The sequence below is a fragment of the Punica granatum genome, chromosome 3, assembly GCF_007655135.1.
Source record: "Punica granatum isolate Tunisia-2019 chromosome 3, ASM765513v2, whole genome shotgun sequence".
Classification (NCBI taxonomy): domain Eukaryota; kingdom Viridiplantae; phylum Streptophyta; class Magnoliopsida; order Myrtales; family Lythraceae; genus Punica; species Punica granatum.
In genome coordinates this window covers 10,815,262-10,834,205 of record NC_045129.1, presented here as the reverse complement: position 1 = coordinate 10,834,205, position 18,944 = coordinate 10,815,262, and the positions used below count along the sequence as shown (strand labels likewise).

General features: G+C 34.1%; 1 protein-coding gene across 2 annotated transcripts; it reads left to right on the top strand.

Annotated features, from left to right (window-relative positions):
* The first annotated feature begins 6,159 nt into the window (after positions 1-6,159).
* On the top strand, positions 6,160-17,513 carry LOC116201393 (premnaspirodiene oxygenase-like). 2 transcript variants are annotated; one of them, XM_031532617.1, is made up of 4 exons: positions 6,160-6,863; positions 10,222-10,546; positions 11,802-11,846; positions 16,592-17,513. In XM_031532617.1, exons 1-4 carry the CDS (start codon positions 6,250-6,252, stop codon positions 17,228-17,230), a joined length of 1,623 nt encoding a protein of 540 aa, XP_031388477.1. In that variant the 5' UTR covers positions 6,160-6,249; the 3' UTR covers positions 17,231-17,513. The 2 variants fall into 2 exon arrangements, with proteins under 2 accessions (XP_031388477.1, XP_031388478.1); XM_031532618.1 differs by lacking the exon at positions 11,802-11,846 and having other exon boundaries at positions 6,165-6,863.
* Positions 17,514-18,944: the final 1,431 nt, after the last annotated feature.

The following is an 18,944-nucleotide window of genomic DNA, read 5'->3' as shown; positions in this document are numbered from 1 at the left end:
TGCCGCCAAACGAGCACATGCGGGAGCTGCCCCTCATGTGCTGCATGCCAGAAAATGAGGGTGGCCTCGGTGTGAAGTATCTTTATACCTGGAACCACTCATGCTGCATGAAGCTCATATAATTAATTGGCTTCTGTCCAAAGGGCTGGGTCTATTGCAAACTGGCTTTCAATGTCTAAAATCTCAAAATTTTGCACTTATATATTTTTTTGTATTAATCTGTCAAACACTACTCCTCATCTTAGGCAAAGGATAACAATAAAGATAATCCAGAGAAGTTTCGCAACAATTTTTCTTTGACTGAACATTCATAGACCTGTTCGGTTACTTATTACTCTAGAATTAATCTACAATCCCTCCATTTTTTTCCACGTCAAAAAATTGAACCTCTGGAAAATTACTCAGAAATTTTTTTGCCATCGAGGATTGGATGAAATTGCCAACGAAAAATTCTTATCTCGGGTTCGAATCTTGTGAATAGAGAAAATCCATGCTAGGAGTGTTTGATCCCATAGTAAACCGATCCGTCTCTTACTGAATTAGTCGGAGCCCGTTGACTTCCGGATATCAGAGTACACAAAAAAAAATTCTCATCCTGTTTTAATTCATTATATAAGGTAAATAGCAAAGATATCCATTTTCATTTAAAAAGAGAGAGAATTCTATCAAGACTAGTCCGCTTACTTGCTTATTGCATGAAATTTTTATATTTATAAATTTTCATTAATATTTTATGTAATAAATATTAGAAATATAATAAATTGATGGCTTACAACAAGTTTATTTCATCGTTCGATGAGATTGTTTGCATTTTCAAGAAATGGAGACTTGACAAAATGTAAAATCATTTAATATGATCTATCTATATATTGATTGGTGATGCTACTAGGTTGGTTGCAAATAAAATCACCATGGGTTTTTTTTTTTCTAATGGTCAAATTTCCTTACGTAAAATCCTAGCCATTCACTTGTCCTACGTCTTTTTAGTTTAAGATTCACCCCCGATAGTTTGCCTGTCGATATTTTTGGCCACACGTCTTCTTGTCGACGATCGGTCTCGCCCGACAACAAGTCGGATTCTCTTCAATATTAATCCGAATCAAAACGCACCGGTTCAACCAAATAAGAAAACAAATAGTAATAAAAAAATAAAAAAGTAATAACAAACAAACAACAAACAGACGTTTTCTATCTTCTTCTCCAATTGAACAAGAACCGATTGAAGCTAGCATACGCTCTCGAAAAAACCCTAAAATAGCCCTGAAAATTTCAATCTTGTCGATGCTCGGCACCAGCCCGTTAATCGTAAACCTGAAAAAAGCCCCAGTCTTGGCAAGCCTCATGAAGTTTCTGGGGCTCGTCCCGGCATCCTCTCGATGAAGATAGATCAATGGTGGGGATTTCTGGCCAGAGGATTCAATTGATCTCGGGAACACCTTCCTCGATCCTGATATATCTCCGGGGAACCTCTGGATGATTTTTCCTAACCATTTCTTGAACATTTGGTACCAACAATGTTGCGTAGGTAGGCATATCATCTTCTCCGATAATATTCTCATCCATATAGGAGCCCATTGTTCTATATAATTTCTGGAGTTGGTCATATAGGAAGGCTAGAAACTTAGTATATAGTCTCTATCTCCTTGTGATAGAACTTGTACGTTCCTCAATATTGAATCAGAAGAGGACTGCCCATTCATTGGCATTTTCATGCAATTAAACAAAATTATTACCTTGAACTTAACTTACAGTATTTTAACCTAAAAATTTAAAAATGCAAATTGACCAATGTAATAAAACACAGATAATTGCTTTGAAAAACGGGAATTTCGTAATTGTAATTATATAAAACTAGGTAGTGCTCGCGCTTCGTTGCGAAAGAGAAAAAAAGCAACTTTTCTAAATACAATTAGTTTTTCCATTTTAAATATTATGTTGTAAATGTAACGTAAAAGATTAAATTGCAACGTTAAAAACTTAAACGCAAATCTTCAAAAGCATCATGTAGTTGACCATATTATGCCTGCTTAATTGCAATAAAATTGATATATATTTTAAAATTTATTTATGTAAATGATACTAAGCAGAACAAACTAAATCAAATAATAATATAAATGAGATAGAAAAAAGACCAATTAAAAGTTGACAAATCATTAATTGATAAGTTGATATATATATATATATATATATATAAGACATTATAAATTTAATCCCAGTATTAAAGTTTATGTATCTAAATGATACTCTCTCAAAAAATTTTTTAGCTTTTTAGAGTTTAAAGTAAAAAATATATTTTAGCTGTTTAGAGTTTAAAGTAAAAAATATATTTTCTCATCTCTTACATGTTTTTCGACTACTAAATTCTGCATATTTCTATCCATAACTGCTTCTTTAAGGATAAAGTTGAGTTAGCATAAGAATTGTGAAAAAAAAAAAGAGCAACCAATGGAATTCACATAATAAAATGAGAACTTTAAAAGGAAAAAAGAAGAGAATAATATATGTAAATATACATATCTTGTGTTTCATCACTTTGCTTGACTTTTTAGTAAATGATTGTATGTCAGTTTTAACAATGTATAAGATTAAAGATGAATGTGGACATAGATTAAGTTCCTATCTTTAATTATATTAAGAGGAAAATATTTTTGTACCAGTTCCATTTGCAAATTTTTTGACATATTAACCTTTTTTTCTTTCTGCTCAACCATAATATCTCATGGAAAATTAAAATGCGTAAGCATATGAGTTCAAAAATATAATTTACATAAACTCTATGGGACTACGTATGGTGTTCTTGGAATTGCAACTAATGGCTTCCATTATATTGAAAGACAATATTGTAAGGCATATGATTCGAGAAGGATATAAATGAAAATATTGTAGAAGTTCATTGGAAAATTAAAAATAAAAGAAGAATTGATGGTTAAATGGGAAAATGGGATAATATGGGACATGTGGCATGATAATGGGGAGGGGAGATTAAAACAACAGTTTTAGTTTTATTAAAGATTTTGATATAAATATCATAAACCGTTGAACCCATAAACCAGCTGGTTTATTGGGTTTATCTGAAAAATTGTTCGGTTTAATGGATTCTTCGGTTCAAATATACATTTTTGGTCCGAATTCACAGCTAGACTAGCGTGGTACCGGTTCCCGGTCCGGTCTGATTTTAATAAAAATGGTAGTAAACCAGAGTGTCCAATATTGTCGGGTGCCAATTAAAATATGGGAAAAAGTCAATTATAGTCCTGAACATTTGTCCTTTTTTTGGGTTTTAGCTCTATACCTATTTTAGGCTAATTTAATTTTTAATCTTTCCTAATTGGGTCACTTTTAGTTTAAGCTTGGATCTCCCGATTAGGGGGAGGGGGACTCACAGGCGGCCACTGTATTCCCCTCTGATGTCACTAGTAAGCTTACAGGCCGTTGACGACTTCGGAAGGGGAGAGGTGACTGCCAGTGAGGCCCTTTCCTGTACCCCTAATAGGAAGGTCCCAACTATTGGGAGATCCCAATTCGGTATGAGCTGGGATCTTTCGATTAAAGGAGGAAGGCGACTCGCCAGGGGCTACTCCTCCTCCTTCGAGGTCGCAGAGAGCGTGCAAGCTGCCGACGACCTTGGAGGCGGATGGGGCTCGGCTAGCGAGCTCCATCTGGCCTTCTCCCTTTCTTTGAACAAATCTATCATTTCCTTTCTTTATTTTTAATATTTTAATAATTAGTTTTTATTAAAATAAAATGCCACAACTGGGTTTTTAAGTTAAAAAATAATGATAGGACTAAAAGTAACCCGACTAGAAAAAGGTTGAGGATTGAAATCACTCCAATAATAGGTTTAGAGTAAAAATTGAAGGCAAAAGGTTGAGGACCATGATTGACCTCGATGCGCATGCTTGGCCAAATAGTATATACAATTCAGAATGCACATAATACTGATGATTGATCCATATAATTAGGTTACTTATTAGAATTTGCTTTCCGTTTACTCCTTGTAAATCCTTGGATTGTCCATGATGTTCACAATTATCTAGATCTACATATCTTACTTGCAATCACTAACCTCTTGCGTGCAATCAATTTTCTAGGGGCCCTCATATATGTAGGATAGCTTCGGTAATGTGATTTACGAAACCCTCTGATTATTGCGCTTGATTAAGACGGATCATTGGTGGGTTTAGTTGCTTTCTTTTGGACTATCAGAGACTCACAGCGTGTTTCCTTTCATTTCACGTGAAAGTGACTAATCCGCCAGTAAATTGAAAGCAAATTTTAGAATGAAACGTCAAATTATGTTTTAAGGTGGAATGCTAATTTTTTCTAATTCTTTTAATATTAAACATAACATTTTAGCCTATCAATTTTCCAGTGGCATTACAAATCCATCGGGCCACATGTAAAGTACAATAAAATTGGAGGCCGCTTACGTGTTGATGGCGTATTGTTTACATGTCACTAACGTGTCCATGAATTAAAACCCACCTTACATGTTGATGACGTGTCGCTGAAGTGACCGACTTATATTATATTGGTTTTCTTCAAAAACCGGTTTTTATGATCCGATTTGGTGACGTGGTGGAATGTGATTGGTACATGTAACATGGAAGATTCGAGAACAATAATATAGCATTGTAGGCGGAAATTGTGAAATGAAAATATAAAGGACCATAAATATTATAGGCAATATATATAAACAATGGACTAATGTGATTTTTTCGGGAACACAAGTTTGGATTCCATTGTAGAATCTACCTAAATTCAATGTTTATTGTTTGTGGCAAAGTTGGAACTACCTCCCCGGTCCTGTACTAAAATAAAAAAGATCAATTATCTAACAACACTTAAACTTTTCATATTTTATCAATTCTAAATTAACTAAAAGTACTGCTGGACGGGCCGGATGACTAGTTTATAGTAATCGTCTAGTGAAGGATATAATAATAAAATGGTAAAAAATTAATCATGAAAACTAAAAATTAATCATGAAAAAATCCTTACTGTTCATAAGAAATAAATTCATCTTTTAAAATTGTGAATAATAATTGTAAGTAAATAAACCCGTGCAATGTATGAGATTGAAAATTAGTTCATGTATTAAACCAATATATCAATAAAAGTATTATTTATTACAAATTTTGCACGAAGTGTTGGTACATATCTAGTATATTTAAAACACATTATTCTCAAATTAACAATTATATATACAGATCAACAAAGATAATTATATATCGATATATAAACAAAAAAAATGTAATTTACTTAATATAAGTAAACATTAAAGACAATAAATCGAATAGCATACATAAAAATATACTATTCATATAATATATAAACATTATATATATAGACAAGGATGTATTCGTATGCACTTTGAGAGGGAGGAGCAGGTGGAATTATCTGGGAAACGATGGAGAAATTTTAGAGAAAAGAGAGGTGGTTGATGAACTTAACCTTTTTAGATTGTGAAGAATAGCTGAATTTATAAGTTTTTTTGGTGAATGCCTTGGTATTGGGGAGGCCAACGGGCCCAACTGATCCAATTCAAGCCAATCGGCTCACTAAGAGGTAAAACTCTCATAGCGTGAATTTTTTCCATTCACAAGACTCGGATCCAAGACCTTGCTTAAGAGGAATAAACGCCAAATTATTTGAATTAACCTATGTTGGTTCAATTTATGAAATTTTAGCATGGGAATAATTAAAGTACATGAAGAACTTTATATTTCGAGATGTCATTTTAAGTTCTCAATTAAGAATTTTTTATTGTGTATGTTAGTATCCGAAAGCTCAATAAACCCTAATCAATCCAGTTCGAGCCGCAATCGGCTTACTAATGGGGTAAAACTCTTCTAAAATGGATTTTCTCTATTCATAAGACTCGAACTTGAGATCTTGCTTAAAAAGAATATGTACCGAATCACTAGAACCAATTCATACTGGTTAATAAATTTATTAATTTCAGCAAGAATCTTAATGAATACATATAATGTGGACTATTTAAGATAATTCGCCCTACCTAAGTAAAATAGAACTGTAAAAATGGTCAAACATACCAACCTCTTTATAGTATCCGCTATAAAAATCGACAAATACATTAATTTCTTGTTTAGTAAAATGAAAAGTCCTTTATGTTGTCAATTACATATCCAGCCTCCAGGACCTGTACAAATCAAACCAACCCTTCCATTATATACACTTCCCGTGCAAAACCCACAAAGAGCATCAAACCCAATACTTTGCCTCCACATGACCAAATTCGTCTTGTGCTCCACAATGATCCCACTCCCGCCTCCTCATGTTTTCTTGACGGTCGTGATCATCTTTCTCTTCCTTGCATTCGGAAAAAAGAAGAGACGTTCTACTAACAAAGACTCCATTTCAGAGCTTCCTCCGGGACCGAAGAGGCTGCCTATAATCGGTAGCTTGCTCCAAATGAGAGGCGCATCCCCTCACCAAGCGCTCAACAACTTAGCCATGAGACACGGCCCCATAATGAGCCTCCAGTTGGGTGAGATCTTGGCCATCGTGATCACTTCACCCAAAGCGGTCATGGAGATCCTCAAGATCCACGAGCCAGCTTTCGCCCAGAGGCCCCGACTAGGTGTCGTTGAGTCACTCTCATACGAATATTCAAGCTTCACATTCTCCCCCTATGGGGAGTACTGGAGGCAGATGAGGAAGATATGCGTGCTTGAGTTCCTCAGCACAAAGAGGGTCATGTCTTTCCGATCTATCAGGGAACAGGAGGTTTGGAACATGATCAAGGCTATTGGAGACTTCGATGAGAAACCGTTCAACTTGAGCGACTTGATGTTGTCCGTCATTAACAAAGTGATCGCCCGTGCATTATTGGGAGATAGGTGCGTATACATGTTTCTTAGATCATTTTTCAAGTCAAAAGCTAATGGTTACATCATTCTAGCCCAAAAAAAAAATTCTTAAAGAGATTTTGGTGCCGTGACATTCGTTTTATATTGGCAATCAAGAGATTATAAGGTCCCGTTTGGTACATGGGAATAGAATGAACTGGAATGGAATGCTCATTTTTTTTCATTTTACTATATTTTCTTATTAGTGTATTTTATATAAGTTGGAAAATGACATTTTCTCATTATCATCTTTTTCTTTCATTTTGATGGAATGAGCATTCCCTCGAAAAAACAAAGGGAATGACCATTCCCTCATTTCATGCTATATGTTGTAAACTAACATACCTGTTCTTTTAATTTATATAACTAAAAATATATATAACATGATATCTTGATAAATGAGTCTAATATTATAATTATATTCATTCATTTTGTAATGGTTATTAAAGAAAATAATATTTTTTCACTAAATACCATTGCATTTTACTTTGTAGAATCAAATTCATTTCCATTCCATTTAACTCCCGCGTACCAAACACGATGTAAATTTAGTCTCGTCACTTAGGGGCGGATCTATATCGACTATATTGGAGTCAACCATACCTATAAAAAATGGTGGGGTCAACCAAATTTGCATAAGGGAACTAGTAGTTGCAACTACTTTTAGTGCTAATGCCATTACTGATGAAATAAGAATTTTGGTGTGAAATATTAATTAAATCCATTATTTTCATTGTGAATCCTGCTATCTGAAAGTTCAATTAGGTCTCGACTTATCCATTCGAGCCGAGTTGCCCACTAAGGGTAAAGTTCTTCCAGTATTGATTTTTTGCATTCACAAGAACTCGAATCCGTGACCTTACTTAAATGGAACAAATGTCGAACCGCTTAAATCAATCCATATTGGTTAATTGAATCCATTTTTATTTTCTTACGCTCTCATTTATGAAAAAGAAAAAAAGATTTTGGGGTCAATAATTAGTTAATTACAAGGAAAAAAAACGTGTGCTTGCTTTAGTTACTTATGTTGAAATATATGAATTTCACCCAATTACATACATAGAATTGCAAAACATAAACTATCGGACATATGGTAATAGCAAGATATTTCAATATATTCACTTTTTTTTTGGGAGGAAAACATATTCATGTTTTCTTCCACCCAAAAGGAAACACGTACATATTTTTCAGATCTTTACTTTGCTATATTTTGTATGATTGTGAAATTATATATTACTTGGATGATTTCTATGTAAGTTATGCATAAAACGTCTTTTGCACCCATAAATGCTAGGGCCCTAGATTTATTGAGACTGTCTATCAAGTTTCCCATATAATTAAAAAGAAAAGACTAAATATCACAAACCATCGACATAATATCATGTCGGGCGCCACGTGATTCATGCTAACGTAGCACTCCAAATTATAATTTTTAAAATTAAAAAATTTTAAAATATGAAAAAAAAATATATAAAAAAAGTAAAAACGAAAACAGAGAAGCAGATCATCGATAGGGGCTCCCTTGTTGACCACAGCCCACTCGGAGGTGGTTGCCGAAGGCGTCAGAGGCCTATGCAGTGGCCAGCGAGGGAGGCTCCACCATGGGGACTACAACCCTTGTCTCTCTCCGGAGAGAGAGGGGGGGCTCTTTCTCTTCAAAATTTTTTTGAGGAAAGAGATAGGGTTGTAGTCCCCACGATAGGGAATCATCCGCTCCATTGCCTCCCTTGAAGGGGTCACCGAAGGTCCCACACCTCCAATGACCTCCCTCGGGGGGTGAGGTTGGCGGGGAAGCCCCATTAGCGATTGGCCTACTCTCTTTTTATTTTTTCAATTTGTTTTTTTAAAATTTTCAGATGTTTTAACTTTTGAAATTTAAAAACATTATTTGGAGGGCCTCATCATCATAGATCACATGTGGTGCTCAATCAACTACCATGTCAATAAATAGTACGTGCTCTGTTCTGTTTTGAAAGGAGAAAATTCTTTTTGGATCGTTAGAATTTAAAATAAGGTAGCATGTGCTCTAGGCATGTAAATTAGAGTTTTGATATTGCTCGAGTGCACGATGAGCCTTACGGGGGCATGACCAAGGCAATGCTTGATGCTTAATTAGGGCAAGGGCCACTCTCATTGGGCAAATGAGCCTAGGACTTGCTCCGAGCAGGGTTCCTTACAAATCTCACCAACAGTGCAAGATCTGTCCATGTCATGTTGAGAACAGTTGGCAAAAGTCAGTCAAGTCCGGGTTGGATGTCCAATGATGATGCGATCGAAGTGGGCTGGCGGTGGTCAAAAAGTAGAGCTCCAGTAGATGCTGAGCTTTTTTATTTTTAGGATAGGGCGTGTTTACTATATCCAATTAAATGCTAAGTTATTTTTCTAATTTTTTTTTTAGGATTGGACGTTGTTATGATATTTTGTTATGTCTGTCGAAATTTTACGCTCCGTTTGTTTTCAAAGTCGTGATTTAAGATTTTAACTTTAACTTTAACTCAAAACACTACACAACAAAACACACATTTCAAAAGTCAAATTGGTGGGCCCCATATATTATTAAAATACAATCCCATTATAATTAATTATCTATACCTTCCATTCATTTCATATTTCAAAAGTTAAACTGGTGGGCCCCATATATTTTTGTCTTCTTCTATAATCACAATCACAATCACAAATTCGTGACTTTAACTCCGAAAACAAACGCATTGTTATAATTTTCTATTTCATGAACTAAACAAATCTATAATTCCATCATCTTTAACGAGCAAACAATAATTTCATTACGACCTGGATGTTCTCTGATCCAATATTATTCATCAAATCTAATCCCTTTTTGGTGTGAACTTTGGTATCCAGAAGTCCAATTGGATCCCGACTAATACAGTCGAGCTAGGTCGGTCCACTAAGAGTTAAAGCACTCCCAGCATTGATTTTTTACATTAACAAGAACTCGAATTCGAGATCTTGCTTAAGCAGAATAAGAGTCAAATTACTTAAACCAACCCATATTGATAATCTCTTTAATTATACTCTACCGAACAAACCACTAGTGAGAAAGAACATTTAGTGTAGTTGCGTACGCTCTTACCCATCAATTAAGAGATTACATATTCAATTCTTGTGGTACAATTACCCCATATATGCCCCTTTATTTTATTTATTTATTTATTTATTTATTGGATAAGTCTTGTGTCTCTTTATTAGTTATTTATATTTCCGTTTCATCGTATTAAGCTTGTATGCTTTCTTTGTAATCTAAAAGGTACCATTCAGTAAATCGCTTACACGCCTACGTGAAGAGCTAACTCTTTGCATATTGTTTATGATTATTCTAACTTCTTGAAAGGTGCAAATACCAAGAGGAATTCATTTCACTCATGAAGGAAGTCATGCTGCTCAGCGGAGTGTTGGAATTCCCCGATCTATTCCCATCGATGAAGTTCCTCCAATACACGTCCAGGGTGAAGCTTGCACGGGAGAGGCTGCACCACAAGATCGACGTGATTCTCAACTACATCATCGAAGATCACAAGGCCAAGCTCGAAAGTGTCATCAATAATGAGAATAAGCCACCAGCGGGGGGAGATTTAGTCGATATGCTCCTGCATCTACAAAAGACCAGTGATCTCAAGTTCTACATCACAATGGAAGTCATAAAAAATGTTACAATGGTAAGTTAATTAACTCTCATTATATTTTTATTTCATTCTGCAAGGTTTACATACTATTATCTATAATCTATAACATATATAAAAGTGTAAAACTCACAAAAGTATGTCTCGATTTTTTAAATTTTAATTTTACCCTTCAATGTACGTGAACAAATCTTAATTATTTTGCACCTTAATTATTATAACCGAATTGCCCCTTCAAGTGGTATCTCTTTGTAACTATATCTTTTAAGCTCTTCCTAATTCAATAGTACAATTTTATTCTGTGAGGTTCAACCTGTGTTTCTCACATTTTAAAGTTCTGAATTCACCCTTGGAGGTTTGTGTTGATTTATTTTATTTTTATTTATTATTTTTGGTGACTCAAAATTAAGTGTTTATGAGAAGTTATTTATAGAAAGACATGACTCTTAGATTATTAGAGATAAGTCTCCTTGATTGTACTTTATTTGTAAGGATGTGTTTATTCATTTTGTGATTGAATGTGTCTATTTATTGAAAAGGCACGATGACGATATTTCACTAATATAAATACCAATTTTTCTCTCAGTTTTACAATATTCGGAAAATCCTCTTGTCTTCCAACAATTTTCTCTCTCCCCTAACTCCCAAAGTCCTTACAAAATATTCCAAGATTCAAAACCTCATTTTTGTTTCAAAACTTTTCAAGAGCAGTAGAGAGATTTTCGAGTTTTTTGAATTTTCTATTTGAGTGTGCATTAGAAGATCTTGAGTAGTTCATTATATTTTGGGAGTAGGACATCATCACGGTATTGCACTGAGGTAGCGACAAAAATCTACTTTGAAGTCAGTGTCTCCCATAGCGTCTCTTGAACCGATTATGCATACAAAACTTTTTTCATATTTTTCTTGACGACGGATTGTGTGTGTTCTTCGCGTTTTGTTTGTTTTTTGTGTATAGAGTTTCTAACATAGTAAGCCCATCCTATTCATTTATGGGTTGTTGTTTTAGTAATAATTAAATAACTTTTTGAATTAGTATCTCTCTAATAAAAAAATAATTAACGCCTCTCCTAACAAAAAAACCCTCTGTTATGCATATTCACAGGTATATTGAATATATCCTGTTCATTTTTTTATTTGATGTCATATGACGAAGCTACATAAAAAGTTTTAAAAAAAAAAGATTGGAGAGACATAACTCTTCAATCTTTCCATTGAATGCAAAAGGGAATTAACCGTCTCTTATTTCTTCGTTGTCCTTCTTTGCTTCTTCTCTCGGCAATTGGAGAAGAAAGAACCACTGTCAGAACGCGCTCAAACTCTTTCAATGACCCAGGTTTTTTATTTCTTCCCACAATTTTTTTTTTCTGATTTTCGTTTTTATGCCTAAATGCTTCATTTTCTATTGTTTTTAAATAATATAAAAGCTGCAATACATATGAGATGAATAATAAAATAACTTCCGGCAGGGGATAGATGTTTAAACTATATGATTATGTTTCCGGTACAAATGCTGTCACCTCTACCATATCCTTATATGCAATTTGATTTTAAATTTTCATAGGATACTTACTGGATTAGATAGTTTCGTTTGGTAATTTCTAGGGTTTTAGTCATAAGCTTTAATTTATTTCATTCTGCAAGGTTTACATACTATTATCTATAATATATAACATATATAAAAGTGTGAAGCTCACAAAAGTATCTCTCGATTTTTTAAATTTTTTATTTTTGCCCTTCAATGTACGTGAACATATTTTAAAATGTCGATTTTGCTCTTTCAATGTATTTGGACCAATTTTAATTACTTTGCACCTTAATTATTATAACGAAATGCCTCTTCAAGTTGTATCTCTTTGTAACTATATCTTTTAGGGCTCCTCTTAATTCAATAGTATAGTTTTACTCTGTGAAGCTCAACCAATGTTTCTCACATTTCAAAATTCTGAATTCACCCGTGGAGGTTTGTCTTGATTTATTTTATTTATATTTATAATCTTTGGTGACTCAAAATTAAGTGTGTATGAGAAGTTATTTGTAATAAGACATGACTCTTGGATTATTGGAGATAAGTCTCCTTAATTGTAGAAAATCATGTACTTTGATTGTAAGGATATTTTTATTCATTTTGTGATTGAATGTGTCTATTTATTGAAAAGGCATAACTGTGATGTTTCATTAATATAAATACCCATTTTTTCTCTCAATTTTACAAATATTCGGAAAATTCTCTTGTCTTCCAACAATTCCCTCTCTCCCCTATCCCCCAAAGTCCTTACAAAATATTCCGAGATTCAAAAACTCATTTTTGTTCCAAAAATTTTCCAGAGTAGTAGAGAGATTTTCGAGTTTTTCGGATTTTTTATTTGAGTGCACATTAGAAGATCTTGAGTGGTTTGTTGTATCTAGGGAGTAGGACGTCATCACGTTATTGTACTGAGGTAGCAACAAAAATCTACTTTGAAGTCAGTGCCTCTCATGACGTGTTTTGAACTAGTTGTACATACAAACTTTTCCACATTTTTCTTAATTGTGGATTGTGTGCGTTGTTCGTTTTTTGTTTGTTTTTTTGTCTATAGAGTTCCGACATAGCAAGCCCATCCGTATTCCTTTATGGGTTGGTGTTTTCGTAATAATTAAATAACTTTTTGAATTAGTCTCTCTCTAATAAAAAAATAATTAACTCCTCTTCTAATAAAAACCCTCTGTTATGCATATTCACAGGTATATTGAATATGTTCAGTTCATTTTTTTATTTGATGACATGTGATGAAGGTTCATTACATAAAAAGTGGAAAAAAAAAGGATTAGAGAGACACTACTCTTCAATCTTTCCATTGAATGCAAAAGGGAAATAACCGTCTCTCATTTCTTCGTTGTCCTTCTTCGCCTCTCCTCTCCGCAATAGGAGAAGAAAGTACCATGGTCAGAACTTGCTCAAACTCTTTCAATGACCCAGGTTTTTTATTCCTACCCACAATTTTTTTTTTCTGATTTTCGTTTTTATGCCTAAGTGGTTCATTTTCTATTGTTTTTTAAATAATATAAAAGCTGCAATACATATGAGTTGAATAATAAAATAACTTCCGGCAGGGAATAAATGTCTAAACTTTTAGAAGTAGATGATTATCACCTTGTTTGATTTCACAAATCGATTTTAACTTTAGTTTTAACTCTATTTCACTTATCTTCAATTTAACAACACAATTATTACTTTTTCTCAACTATTCATTTTTTTACACTTTTTTTTTATAATTCAACAATACAATCATTACAACCTAATTAAAATAAAAACTCAACTCTTTTTAACTCTAAAACCAAACACACTATGTTTCCTGTTCAAATGTTGTCGCCTCCACCATGTCCTTTTATGCAATTTGATCTTAAATTTTCATTGAATACTTACTGGATTAGATAGTTTCGTTTGGTAATTTCTAAGGTTTTATTTAATTTTTCCTAAATGCCGTGGCCCGTTTCTCGTGCTGTTTGAATACATCCTTTGGGATTTTTCTAATAATCCTTTAGGTTATTTCATTTTAGAATAAAAAATAAATCTAAAAAGTACATAGAAGGTAATAGTCCCACCCTTCCTATTTATCGCTTTACCACTACCGTCCCACACTCTCCTTTGCCAGAGCCAGCCATGCCTTCGTCAGCCTCTGCTCCCATTGACTCAGTCCCCCACCTTCCTCTCTCATATGGAATTTTCATGTCTTTTTTTTTATCATTTTTTGTTGCTTATAACTTTCAGTAACCGGAACCTCAGTAGCTTTGATGATGGAGCTAAAACTGCGCTTCCTCAAGAAAATTGTGGTACTTTTTCTCCTATGCAGTGTCCCCGTCCTCATCTGATCACTCATCGGGTACTTCGAACTCGGTGACTGTTGTTTCTCCCCTCTGCCTGAGAACCTTAATCTGATCACTACTAGAATTGCCGTTCTGCCACAAAGGCCTCGCATCCACACCCACCATGCCTGTTGGGCAACTATCCTTATCGTGTTGCTCAAGATCGCTGGCAATCTATCGTCCCCTTAATTTCTCATGGTAGTTTAATCACCGACATTTTTTTTGTTTTGTTTTTCTTTTTATCTGTCCCATGGTTGAGGTTTGAATTTTTTCTTAATATAAATTTCAGATATATTTATAATTTTATGAAATTAAAAATAATAATTAAGTAATAGTGGCCATCTTTATTCAAAAAATTTGAGGAACATTTGGGTCTTACTTTGGAGAAGATTTCGTATGAGTGTCCTTAGGTTTTAATAGTCATAAATAGATTTTCTTTTTCTTAAGGTCAATTACTTACTTTTATCTACTGTAGAAAAACTTCCTCATGCATCATTTTCATCACTTACTAATGCCAAGCATCATAAAGATATAAGTGATCCCACAAGAGAAAAACTCACTTTTGAATGTAGTTAATTATAAATTATAACTTTCAGTCCTTAATCTTGCGTGTTTACTTTGTCATTGATCTATTTTTCCCCTTAAACAGTCCCAATTTATCTCCAACATGAAATTGTGATTTTTCGATAATATCCAGTTAACTACAAATTAAATTTCTAAAATAGTTTTCCCCTTTTTTATAGGGTTAAATTACCGCAAAAGTTATAGAACAAAAAGGTATTTTGGTTGCTTTCATTTTAAGATGCATTAGAACCTATTTATTGAATTGGTATATAATTAGCTTTCTCCCGATCAAAAAATTTATCATATGTTGATGGAATTTGGTAAAACTCTTTTTATCTTACCTCGCCACGTAACACAATAAATTTTATCATAGGATCATTGCTAATTGTACCAATTTATTCTCACCACTTAATTTATTTTAGGATCATTTAAAGTTTTCTTGGTAACATTGCATGCAACAACATAGCATGTGTATTATATAACTTTTCGCCCCAAGAAATCTTGTTGTTTTCAACAGAATTTTCGAAGAAATTTTTACTAGAAACTTACAACATTTCTAGAAATATCAACAGACTATCCACGTAAATTTCATTGGAGATATGAACAAAGGTTTTTTAGGAGAATGTGTTTGAAATTTTTTGACAGAAATTCCATTGGCAACTTTAAAAATAAAAATAAAAATAAAAATAAATTCTAAAGAGACACCATAGAAAAATAATTCAAGATAATATTGTGTAAAAATATTTCCAGATAGAGATTTCATCTAAACAAAATTTTAGAATAAATTAAAACTAAATTCTTATTTAAAGTAAAAATTATCTTAAAAATTACAGTAAATGATAGAAAATGCAACTTCGTGCCATGGAAGGCGTTGGGCTTAAAAGAGATTGGCAACTTTAGAACCTTCTGCGAGCGAATGAATTGGGTGGTGAGAAATTATTTCCGTCAAGGGTTTTCCCTAAGGACTATTTTCTGCTGAAAATGCAAGAGTTACAAAGTTGTAAATAACTTGATTATCTTCAAATGATATAATTAAGTCTAATCCCAACTTATTCATATATCATGATAAATAACAATTAATAGACTTAACTTTCATTTCATAAATTTGAATAATTTTGTTATGTTGTTGATGATCTTTTCATGCAGTTTTATTAACTTCCATGCTAATATTGCCTACTATCATGATAAATAGCTTTTGTGAAAAATATTATAAATACTGAAAACTTCTATCAATGACTATATTTGAAGGAAAATTTTCCAATATTATACAATTCTTTACATAAAATCTAAAGGACATATAGAGATTAGGTTTAACCTCTGTCCCCGTGTATTAAATTAATTGCAATATTTCTATTTTTAATTACATAAAGAATACATAAAATTTCTCACATGCAATGCACTTGAATACCTTCTAATTAGCAAAAAATAATCAAACATTTTCCCCAATTTAATCTAAATAAATACTTTTTCTTTATTTTTTCCCTCCTTTTAACGCACAAAATGTTTTGTAAGCCTAAATCGAATCCAATACTTGATATACATATAAATAAGGACTCGTGGATTTGGTCGATATATTGCCATTGAGAAAATTTCTTTTCCATAAGCCAAAGTTATGTATAACACTCTCTTTAAGAATCAACAGACTCAACTCTTTCTCAAAATTTGCTATAGGAATTGTTCTCGGTTGGAACTGAATCATCCTCCATCGTGCTGGAATGGGCGATGTCGGAGATGCTGCGAAACCCTAGGGTGATGCAAAAGGCCCAACTAGAGATCCGAGACCACCTCAATGGTAAGTCCCTGGTCAAGGAATCCGACATCGAGAGCCTAGGGTACCTCAAGGCTGTAGTCAAGGAAACCCTGAGGCTCCACCCGCCGATTCCACTAGTTCCAAGAGAAGCAAGAGAGAGATGCAAAATAATGGGCTATGATATCCCATCCAAGGCCAATATCATCATCAATGCATGGGCCTTAGGGCGAGACGCAGAAAACTGGATCAACCCTGAAGAGTTCTTACCAGAGAGGTTCTTGGAGTCTTCGGTGGATTTCAAAGGGAATAGCTTTCATTACATTCCATTCGGAAATGGTAGAAGGATTTGTCCCGGGATTAACTATGCGATTGCAGGCATTGAGCTTCTTCTAGCTCAGTTGCTTTACCATTTCGACTGGGGACTCGGTGATGGGAAGAAATTGCCCTATGTGCTTGACATGGAGGAGACTTTCACGATCACTTTGCGAAGAAAGAACCCCCTCGTGATGATCGCAAAATCCCGCATTAAGTTCGCTGACGAAGGGACTCTTCCTGCCTAGACATATATCCAGTCACAATCCGAGAACGAATATTATGAGCCAACTGAATAAAGTTGGTCACTGCCACGAACAGCATGGTTGATATGAAGAAAGTATTTTCAAATCTGTCCGGAAAATGTGAAGGAGGGTCCGGATGAGTTCGTTCATACAAATTAGATATCTTAGACGAATGTAATAAGTTTTTTCCCTCTTTATTTTGGGTTTAATTGATGAAGTTATCTTGTCACACGTAATATGGCCGTAAGATGACCATAAATAAAAATGATTACTCTATGACACCTAATCTTATGATTGTTTGTAGCTTTTAAAAAATAATTATTTAGATATAAAATTTGCTTTCTATAGTAGTAGATCAACATGACAGCTAAGTGTCACTTTCTGGTCAATCATTAGATTGTTCATGGTTTTAACAGATACCTATATATATCCACATATTAGAGATAAATTGAATAAAAGTTTACGCCATGAAACACCAAACTTTTGAAGTTTGAAAAATTAAATCACATGATTTTTTTTATATCAAAACAATTCGTCAATTTTACAGTTAAACGCTCACATGGCATATCTTATTTGGTGTTTTCTCCCTCCCGAAAATAAAACTTAGTAAGATCAGGGACTAAAGTGATAATAAATAATTGATCTTCCTGATGGCAGTAGTCCTAAATTTGGTCGTGAATTTGAACTGTGCGTCTCATGATGATTAAATTTATTCTTGTGCAAATCATTACGAAAAGATCACTACGAGAAATTCATGGATTTTGCTTGTGACGTTTCCTAATTCAGCATCAATTTAATTAACTATACAAAGAAAAGATAATGACACAACCGGTTCTTCTCCAATTACTTTGATGTAATGCGGAGGTTAGAGCTGTCTATTTTGCCTATAGTAGAGACTCTGGAGAGGTTTCAAATCACTAAAATAGACATCACGGCATGAGGGGTTGGAGTGAAATTCCATTGAAATGTGCTAGAAACATTACGTTCGGTTAACTTTTCTCCACCTAAAATTCAATTTTACTCTGATGAGCATGTTGTCGGTCGGAATCCTCCGCAAACGTAAAACAGCTTTATTATTACATTATGAAAATAAATGAGCGTATACTAACGTGGGTCGATTCAAGTGGAAAATCCACGTTGTGGGAGCTTTACCTTTTAATAGGCCGACCCAGATTGACTGGATTAGTCGGGGCTCAATTAGGCTTCCAAATACCATAGTTCATTTCGAAAAAATAATAAGTGAGTGTGTTTGATAACACTAATTAAGTTTTGAAATTAAACTTTTGGCATAATTGCATTCAACTTATTTGTTAAAAACTCAAAAAAGCGAGACCCGCACTACTGGCCCGACCCAGAAGAATTCCGCCCCGATAAGTTCTCGGAGTCTTCGATCAACTTCGCTGGAAATAGCTTTGACCTTTGAGTACATTACTTTTGGTGGAGGGAGAAGGATTTGTCCCGGAATTGACTTTGCAATTGCTAACATTGAACTCGCTCTAGCTCATCTGCTTTACCATTTCCACTGGGAACTTGGTGATGGGAGAAAATCGCCCCGTGAGCTTGACATGGAGGAGACTTATGGGATCACTTTACGAAGGAAGAATCCTCTCGTGATGATCGCAAAAACAACGGCCAGTCGTCTATTAAGCTCTCTGATAATGGGGTAGGATTGCGGGTTCATACATTTTGCCTTAAGCCAAGAAGAACAACGGCCAGT

Bases quoted from the DNA above. Each gene is read 5' to 3' on its own strand.
- LOC116201393 (XM_031532617.1), top strand. From the start codon at position 6,250: ATGACCAAATTCGTCTTGTGCTCCACAATGATCCCACTCCCGCCTCCT. The intron at 6,864-10,221 runs GTGCGTATACAT...ACTTCTTGAAAG, and splicing joins CGTGCATTATTGGGAGATAG to GTGCAAATACCAAGAGGAAT. The intron at 10,547-11,801 runs GTAAGTTAATTA...CAATTGGAGAAG, and splicing joins TCATAAAAAATGTTACAATG to AAAGAACCACTGTCAGAACG.